General features: G+C 50.5%; 1 protein-coding gene across 2 annotated transcripts in view; it reads left to right on the forward strand.

The window, feature by feature from the left end:
- SPINT1 (serine peptidase inhibitor, Kunitz type 1) overlaps positions 1-4530 on the forward strand; it is a 29664-nt gene extending 25134 nt beyond the window's left edge. For both annotated transcript variants that reach the window (XM_034769289.1, XM_034769288.1), the window contains 2 exons: positions 632-688; positions 1991-4530. In XM_034769289.1, the coding sequence (XP_034625180.1) occupies positions 632-688; positions 1991-2187 (254 nt within the window). In that variant the 3' untranslated portion in view covers positions 2188-4530. The remainder of the gene's footprint in view (positions 1-631; positions 689-1990) is intronic.
- Positions 4531-9397: the final 4867 nt, after the last annotated feature.

Raw genomic sequence — 9397 nt, forward strand, 5'->3', positions numbered from 1 at the left:
TTCTTGACACTGGAGTGAAATGGCCCAGTTTAGGGGCCACGGGTTTGCCCTTTTCAGGGTCATCACATTAGTACAACGATGTAGGAGGCAAAACTGGATATTTGGTGGTGGGGAGACACATGCCCCCAAACCTGTAGGTCCTCTCTGTCAGGACTGTTGACTCAAATGTGCTAAAACATGCATCTAGAAACTAGTTTTACATCATCTAGTTCAGATTGTGTCTTGTCTGAGTGGGTGGGGAGAAGGTCCCAAAGAAGGGATTTCACTGAGCTGCGTCAGTAAGGAAGCAGAGAGACTCCTGCTCTGACGCTTTCTCTGAAGTGTTGGGTGGATCAATACCATCCTTCCCTGGCCTGCCCCAAGAGCACATTTTCCCCCCATTGGGGCTATCAGAAGGGAGACTCTCCCCTCCCCAGATTCCTGTATCTGTAGAGAAAGAGAGAAGCGAGAATTAAAGAAATGGACAATAATGCCCTGGATGGGTTGAGGGGATGCTGAAAGGGAATACTCTGGTGGTTAATTCCAGGTATGCAGTTTGACTCCAGCATGAAACTGTCCTGGGAGGCTGGCGCCTCACTCCATTGTTCCCAGCTCTCTCATGAGACTATATTTTTGTTTGTTCCCTGTGCAGAGGCAGATGTGATTGGCCAGAGATGGGGAGCATATGGGACCCAGCAAGCTGGCTTGAGTAAGTAAGAATTCTACTCACGTGACATGTTTGTCATGACCTTTCCTTCCCTGTCTCGTGGAATGTATTGCACTTCATAACCGGGGGGGGGGGGGGGGGGAAGGAACATCACATCTAACTACAGGAAGTAATGTGTCTTCATGGGACAAGGGAAATGGATCTGTGGGATTCCTTCTCATCTCTCACTCCTGTGTGACTCAGTTAACCTCTGTATGCCCAAATAAATCTGTTAGTCTTTAAGGTGCCACCAGACTCCTTGTTGTTTTTGTAGATACAGACTAACATGGCTACCCCCTGATACTTAACCTCTGTAGTTACTCCTAATTCACCCTAGTATAAGTGAGAAGAGAATTGAGCCCTATAATCTGTAGGCATCAAAGAACAGCGGGGAAGACACTCTCCCCTCATAGCCAGGCTGGCATGTCCCCCACTGACCTGGATAGCTGAGGATAAGCTAGACACTGGTGGGTATTTGAATAATGTTGGTTCACATGGGAGCAGGGTTGTATGTGTTTAACAACACTAACGCTCCAAGCTACAATTGCAATGGGCCTGAAGTTAATGATCTTAAACATACAACACTCACATTTTAACGTGAGTTACCATTCATCCCAAACCTGTGTTGAGAGAGAGTTTCTCCCAGAGCAAACTGCTCCTAAGGTGATTCTTCTCCATTCCCAATGTCCCAGAGACTGAACCTTCCTCTCAGATTTGCCATGGTCCTCAAATGTGCCAAACTTAAATGACTTCAGTGCTTATGACAGGCGCCCAATTAATGTCACTGGAGACTGATGCACAGAACAGCTATAGCTTGGGCAGAAGTACTATGAGTTTCCTGACACTCCCCTGCTAATCTACTTTATCTGGAGGAATTACCCCTAAGTAGTTCCTCCTCTAAGCTCAGCCATCTCTTGGCCACCCTGCAGAGACTCCACTTGATGTTGGGGATAAGGTTATATGTTTAATACAGATGTCCAACCTCCAAGTAGCTGAACAGCCTTCAGATGGTAATAACTTTGAGAACTGACTCGAGTGGAACTTGAACCATGACCTGGAAGTGAAAGGCTCTGTATATCCTTACCAGCTCCTTGAGTCATCCAGTCATGCTCTTTCTTCATCTCCACCAACTGCTGAGCTAAACATCCTGCTGTCCAGTCACTAGTCCTAGTTGAAAGCTCATACAGTGTCCTTTGCCAGCACCAGGTGGTGACCCAGCTCTGTACCTCTTGCTTTTTCCTGCCTGTTAATGCCGCAACAGAAGTAGCAGAGCAGCCCTTGTAACTGTGTGTGTCCCCCTTACAGGTGCTTTCGAGGTGGCTATTGCAGTGCTCCTTTGTATCTGCATAATGGTAGTCCTGGTCATCATTGGCTACTTCTTCCTGAAGAATAGAAAGAAGAACAGCCGGCGACGCCAACCTACCACTGCTACCAACTCAACCCTCTCCACCACAGAGGATACTGAGCACCTGGTTTACAACAGTACAACCAAACCCATCTGACCCCAAGCACTTCCCTCAGATTGGGCACAGTTCCATGTACTGTTTGTATTAGAAACAAAGGCCTATGCCTGAAGGACTCTTTGCTTCCTTTTCTGTTAGAAGATATTTGTAGCATGGCAGTAGACACTAGCCATGTCCCAAGTGCTCGTGGTTGCTCTTGAAGCTGAAGGTATGGGGAAGGATTTTAGTTCATCTCTTGACTTTTTCCCCTTCTTCATCTCGAGCAATCCAGTCACAGCTCTGAAATGGTTTTGTGCCTTCCACTCTAAGCAAGAGCGGCAGAAGGATTTGCTGTACCTACTGAAGGGGCTGTGGTTTGACTTTTATGTGGCATTAATTTTTCTGCAGGCCCACCAGAACCAGCTTTTTTTTTTTTTTTACCCTGTGACATGTAAAACTGCCCACTCTAGGTCTATCCAACCATCTCCTCATATCCATCCTGTCCCCAAACCACCTTCCCTAGGTGGTCCTGTCCCAATGCCAAACTTGGGGGTCTCAGTGAGAATTTGTCTGGGCTTGCATGCTTCACGTGACTGGCTCAGTCAGTGCTGTGAACTATGTGCCAGTCTTTCAAATGACCTCTCTTCCTATGACAGGAAAGACAGGATTGTCTACATTTTGATTGCTGTTTGAGTTTTGAACAGATATTACAGAAATGTGCAACTAATATCTCCCCAAACGATCTGCAGTACGAGTTTTACATGCGCCCTCCTTTGTCTTCCCCTTCTCAAGGCTTGCCATGTGTCTGTTTTTCAGGATGACAGTCTAGACTCTGAACACTCTTTGCAAATGTGCATATTCTTACTTAAAGTGAATGGAAGGCTGTGTCCCTAGTTTTCTAGCTAGTCTTAGGGGGAGATGGAAAGAGTTGCCTTTCCACCCTGGCAGGTTCAGTCAGTACCCTTGCTTCACCTGTGCTGAACTAGCGCCACCTGTTGGTTGCTCATGGTAAGTTCCGCCATAGGGAAGTGGTCAGTCAGCACAGCATGGGAACAAGGTAGTATCCTGGCAAAAGGACCCTGATTGGCTTTTTGGAGGAAGAGGACACACATGGAGAAATGAGCAGCTTCCCACCCATGCTCCAAAGATGGATAGAGGTGAAGTTGAGGGAGGGAGAGAGGGTGAGCAAGCATGCTGGTCCATTGTCTCATGTCCCAAACCACAGGGTGTACTAGTCCCAGCTCTGGTGAAACTGCTCATGGGCCTCTGGATTTGCCCAGGTGATGGCCTGGCTCTGCAGTTGGGGACGGCTGTCTGGAGCAGCCCAATGTGGTTAGCTTGTAACCTTTTTTTGTAAATTTTCCTTTATTTAATATTTTGAGGCTGACAATCATACGCAGTGCCAGAGTGCCCCTCTGCTGATCAACATACCTGAGAGAGCCCCAATTCGGGCTGTGCAGAGGAAAGCAAACCGCCCTGGTTTTCTTATTCATGCCACTTTTTTCTCCCATCCCTATTCTGACTGGAACAAGATGAGCCCAGCTGCTATCATTGAAGTCTAGCTACATGAGGCTCTGAGAACTTGCCCAGACACTAGTCCCTGTACTCACTCACGTTCTTGTTGAGTAGCTGAGTACGAAGTCCCAACCCCAGGCAGAGACTAAGCCCTTTACTCTGCACTCCTGCTTCTCTCAGTGACCGTGATGGGGCCTGTCACCCCAGCCATGCACCTAATAGTCCAGGCTACTGCTGCTTTTAGAACAGAACCCAACTTTCTCTAGTTGGGTGAGGAGTTGTCATCTGTGAAATGCTTCTGAAGCATTGGGATTGGAGCCTGTACTCCCCATGTCTGCTGCTTTGGAAATATCCACTATGAAGTGATAACCTGGATCATTTTCTTTTATGAATTTTAAAAATTTTAAATGTACAGGATTTTTATTTTTATTTTTTTTTAATGTTTGGACACAAGCGTGTGGGACCCATCCCTAGAGGGTTGTGGCTGTGGTGGGCTGGCACTGGTGGATGTCCTGGGGAAGGTTATGAAGCGATTTATAATCTCTTCTCTAATGGAGTGACGCTCGGACCCCTCGGGTGTGAGTTCAACAGGGCTGTCTCTCTCTTGGGAGGATGATGAGTGGGGAGAGATGACTGCCCCCAAGCTGCTGGTGCTCTGATTGCAGGCTTGATACCCACAATTGCCCCCTGAAGGGATGGCAAAGGGCATGCAGACGCCTGCCTGAGTACCTGCCCATTGCCAGGCTCTCTTATGTTTTTCTGGTCTGCCTTGTATCACCTCTTCCACACCCAGCCTCCTGCGCTTTTCTACAACCCCCCATGCCTGTGTAACTCTTGATTTTGCTCCCTCTGTAAATGCAGATTTTAATAAAATGTTGTTCGTCTTTATTTGGCTGAGAGAAGTGTCTGAGGAATGTTGTCCTCCATGTCAGTGAGGAGTCTTCCCCCAGCACCAGCATCCCCGCTCAGGTTGTAGTGGCTTGGGGGATGGGGCTGAAGTGGCTCTGTGGTATCTGCCTCAGGGGAGAGGAATGAGCCCACACTGTTGGGGTGGGGGGAGTTGTTAAGCACAAAATACTATAGTGATGAATGCAGCAGAAATACTTGATTTACATAGATAATGACTAGATGTGAGGCATTCTGGGAATGAGATTGCTCCCTGTGTGTGTTAATGGGAAGCAAGGGAAGGGTGTAGCCTGAAACTGGGCTTCCAGCTAGTCAGACTGGTTTTGGGTCTTTGAAACCAAACACAAACATTCTCTTCTTTTCCCACGTGTAGTTCTTTCTATACCTTGGGGCTGTTGATCAGTCAGCCACTGTAATGGAAATTTTGCTTATATCCCTGACGGATGTGTGTGAAAACCAGGATAACCCTCCCCCACCTCCTCACACACTGATCTCCTTAGGCTCTAAAGGTTCAGTAACTCTGCAGCCAGGAAATGTTTTGCATGGTGCAGTTCAGTAGACTGCATTAATTACCAAATGTTTCCTGCTAGTCTGCTCCAATTCTAAGAGTTCTGTGTAAGCCGAAACTTCTCTCTCACCAACAGATTTAAAAATTTTATTAAGATGATGTTAAAGAAAAAAATAGTGAACAGAGTTTGAGCATAGAAGTTTCTGGTTATCAGGGAATAACATACAGATTATCGAGGGTGCAAAGTTTGGTTTATGTATTCCTCATGCCACCTTATCTTAATCTGCAATATCCCCGATTGGGGGTAAAAGGTTGATGGGTCAAAGTACAGACATTGAGATATGAGGGTATGAAGTTCATAAAGTGGCTATGTTCGGGTGTGGATAATAATGGGTGGATATGATGATGAGGATGGATTGACCCTCATTTGGTGAGATTTAATGGTCAGGGAGTTTATGGTTCCAGTTCATATGCTCCAACGGAGAAGGTCACTTGGTCTCTTTCTCGTAGTGGGAGAATGATGTCACTCTGGCTCACGCCTCCTGGTACTGTCGGTGGCCGGTGATGTGCTCGATGTAGATGTCCCTGGACTATCGGATGGCATCTGAGACCATGAGGCGCCACATGAGATGTGCGTAGCATCGACTGATCCCGCAGGTCCACAGCACACGCTCGTTGCAGGGGTCCCAGGCGCCCAGGGCTCCCGACAATTAGGGCGTCCATCTGCACCTTGTAGCCCTTCGCTCTCAGGGTGTCAGCCAGGGGGGCGTACTTTTCCAGCTTACGAGCTTGGGCTTCGCGAATTGCCGGGGTCCTGTTCTCAAAGGAGACCGTGACGTCGACGAGGATGATCTTTTTCTGGGCCTTGTTGGTGACGACCACGTCAGGTCGTAGCTGGCTGTCAGTACCGGGGATGGTGCAGTTCACGGAGATCTCCCCTAGGCGTGGTGCGATGGTTTTCACCAGGCGGTTCTGGATGGCGTTGTGGCGCAGCTGCCAGGCTCTGGAGTGGGGTTTGCAGCTGCATAGGACGTGGGGCAGGGTCTCGTTGGGATAGCCGCACTTCCTGCAACGCTTGTCTCGGTTCCTGTGGCGGACGGCTCCGTTGAGCGGGACGCAGTTGAGCCGGGCACGGTGAATGAACCGCCAGTCGGCGAAACGGGTGAAGCCACCCCCAGCGAGGAAGTGGTTGCTAGCGTCCCACTTGCTGGTCAACTCAAAGGCTTTACCCTGGTCCGGTTTACGCTTCAGGGTTTCCACGTACAGCGAGCGGATGGCAGCCTTCAGAGTCCTCTCCAGCAAGCCCCTGGCCGTCGGTGTGACGATGGTGTTGTCGTCCGACCTGATCTGAGGCACTCGGACTCCCGGCTCCTGGCGCTCCTCGCACCACTGCCAGTTTATTACCTCACCCACCTTCTCTTTCCAATTCTTCTTTGTTCAGTTTCAACCTATTCTTCCTACTGTTTTTTCTCCCACCCCAGACCACCCTAAACAACTCCTCTTTTCAGTGGGGCCTATACTTTGCCAAGACATTGTGCCTGTACCTACCTCACTCACACCCGCAGCCTGGGGAACAGTAATAGTCACCGGTCAAAGCGCTGGCTTTCTCAGTAGGGCTTGCTCATCACATGTCAATGGCTGGGCTCTACCTCCCAGGACAGCTGTGCTCCTGTCTTCTTCCTTCCTTTGTCATTGGGGAAGCAGAGCTGTGCCAGGAGGAAGCTGGAAGCTAGCCCAGCAAAGTGCACTCTTACCCTCCTTCAATTCCTTTCCTCTAGAAGAAACTGATCCTTATTATTTCTCTCCCTCCCTCTCTTGACATTCATGTTTTAATAAGAGACGTGGTAGCATTAAAAAAAATAAAAAAGGCCTGGCAAACCAAAGCCATCCACCTATGCTGGGGAGTCCTTGTGATTACCAGCAATCCTGGGGAGCCTAGGTGCTGGCTTTGTGGGGGCAGAAATTTGTCGTGAGTGAATGCTGACCTAGGCGACAGGGCAGTCAGGCTCAGTGCTGGGATTACACCCTCCCGCAATGTGTAAAGTGGGGATAACAAAATGTACCTGCCACATTGTGGTTCCTAGTTAATGTTTGTATAGCACTGCGGGAGTGCTGTAATTCAGCATGGCGCCCAGAGTCCCTTGCAGCATGCAGACCCCTGGCTCATTTGAACAACTTTCCCTTGCGAGGCTTAATTTGCCCACTATGCACAGACACCACCACCAGTAGGCAATAAGAGGAAGGGTGAACTGGTGGTAAGGCACTAGCCGGGGGTTTTGGAGACCTGGGTTCAAGTCTCTGCTTTACCACAGAGTGTCTGTGGGACTCTGGCAAGTCAATGAGGAAACATACATTAAAAACGGTGTGGTGTAAAGCTAAACTTCTTTCTTGCACCCTCATGTTAAATATATAAAATGGGCCAACTTCTGTTGGTGAGAGAGACAAACTTTCAAGCCACATGGAGCTCTTCAGCGGGAAGAAGAAGAGCTCTGTATGGCTGGAAACTTTTGTCTCTCTCAACAACAGAAGTTGGTCCAATAAAATATATTCCATCACCCACCTTGTCTCTCTCATATCCTGGGACTGACACAGCTACATCTACACTGCCTGTATAAAATGGGTCAGTCTGAGAGGAGCCCCCCAAATAGTGTCGCTAACCCTTCTCGAAAGGCTCAGGCCAGACCTGGGCATGGGGGTGAGAAATTGTGCACGCAGGTGGTAAGGAGTTGGTTTTGTGGGAATGGGGGTAGATGGCAGCAGCCCAAAGTGTTTTGCAGGTCTATCCCCCAGTGCTAACGCTGCCTCTGGCTTTGCCATGTCCTGCTCTTGAGCACATAATGTCCCTTTGTGGTAAATCTAGGCAACCTTTGCTTTATGAAGAGCTCTCAGGAGAAGCTGCTTTGCTCACAAACAATGCGTGCTCGTGCAGTACATTAGAAGTGCTAGTCCAGGGGTCTCAAACACGTGGGCTGCCCGCGAGCCCCTCGCAGCCCCCCTCCCGCAGGGTTTACCAGAGTGGCGGCCGGACGTGCACCGGACGAGCCCTGCGCAGCTCCGGGAAGAGGCTGGAACGTGGGGAAGGGAGGGTGGAGGGGCTGTGTGTTTCTGTTGCTTTAGGCAGCGCTCCCAGCAGCTCCCATTGGCCGGGAACAGGGATCCGAGGGAGCCTGCCCTGTCCCTGGTACGCGCCAGGCCAGATCCTGCCCCCCAAACCACTCCTGCAGCTGAACCCCCTGCCCTGAGCCCCCTGCACCCCAACCCACTGCCATACCCTGCACCCTGACCCCCTGCCTCACCCCTCACCCTTCCTGCATCCAAACCCACTGCCCTGAGCCCCATGCTGCACCCCAACCCCCTGCCGTACCCTGCACCCCTCCTGCACCCTGACCCCTGCCCTGAGCCCCCTGCCGCACCCTGACCCCCTGAACCCCCTGCCACATCCCGCACTCCTCTTGCACCCCAACCCCCTGCTGCGAGCCCCCTGCCGCACCCTGACCCCTTGCTGTACCCCTCACCCGTCCTGCACCCCACACCCCAACTCCCTGCCCTGAGCCTCCACCACACCCCACACCCCTCCTGCACCCCCTGGGGCAGGGAGGGGGCAGAGTTGGGGTGGGGATTTCGGGGAAGGGGTTGGAATGGGGGCAGGGAAGAGGTGGGGCGGGGCCTCATGGAAGGGGTGGAGTGGGGGCGAGGGCGGCGGGGCTGGGGGGTGTCAGTAATGCGGTCCTCGGGCCAATGTACTAGTCCTCATGTGGCCCTCATAGTCATTTGAGTTTGAGACCTCTGTGCTAGTCAGACTAGCAAGCAGCTAATCCACTGTGAGAACCTGCATTGTAGGCAAGCAAAGCAGCTTCTCCTGGAGGCACTTCATAAAGCAAAAGTTGCCTAGATTTAGCAGTCTTCTTTCAATTAAAACAAATTCGCATGTCTGGAGGCACCTGAGGTGGCCTTCATGGAGGTTGCAGGTTAAGGCAGACCGCTCGTGTTGCACTCATAAAAGTGCTTTCTCCTGGACAGCAGACATCCTTTCCATTTCCTCCCAGCAGCTAGGAGGTGAGAGTGGGGGCATGTTGTGGAAGGGGAAAGGGCCACAAAATAATTGTGGCACACTGAATTTTATAGCGCATGCAAGATACGTGAACTAGCAGAGCTCAGCACCTGCACTTCCCATTATTTCAGCTGGAGCTGTGGGTGCTCAGCATGTGAAAACCAGCCCCCATGAGAATTCAGAAAGGGGCAGGCACTGTTACTGGTCCATGCACAGGTTTCCAGGCATGGTACCTGTAGGATATAATACACGTCAGAAAATTGCAGTTCCCAGTTTGGTCAGGTGGTGTC

The sequence above is a fragment of the Trachemys scripta genome, chromosome 4 (assembly GCF_013100865.1).
Source record: "Trachemys scripta elegans isolate TJP31775 chromosome 4, CAS_Tse_1.0, whole genome shotgun sequence".
Classification (NCBI taxonomy): domain Eukaryota; kingdom Metazoa; phylum Chordata; order Testudines; family Emydidae; genus Trachemys; species Trachemys scripta.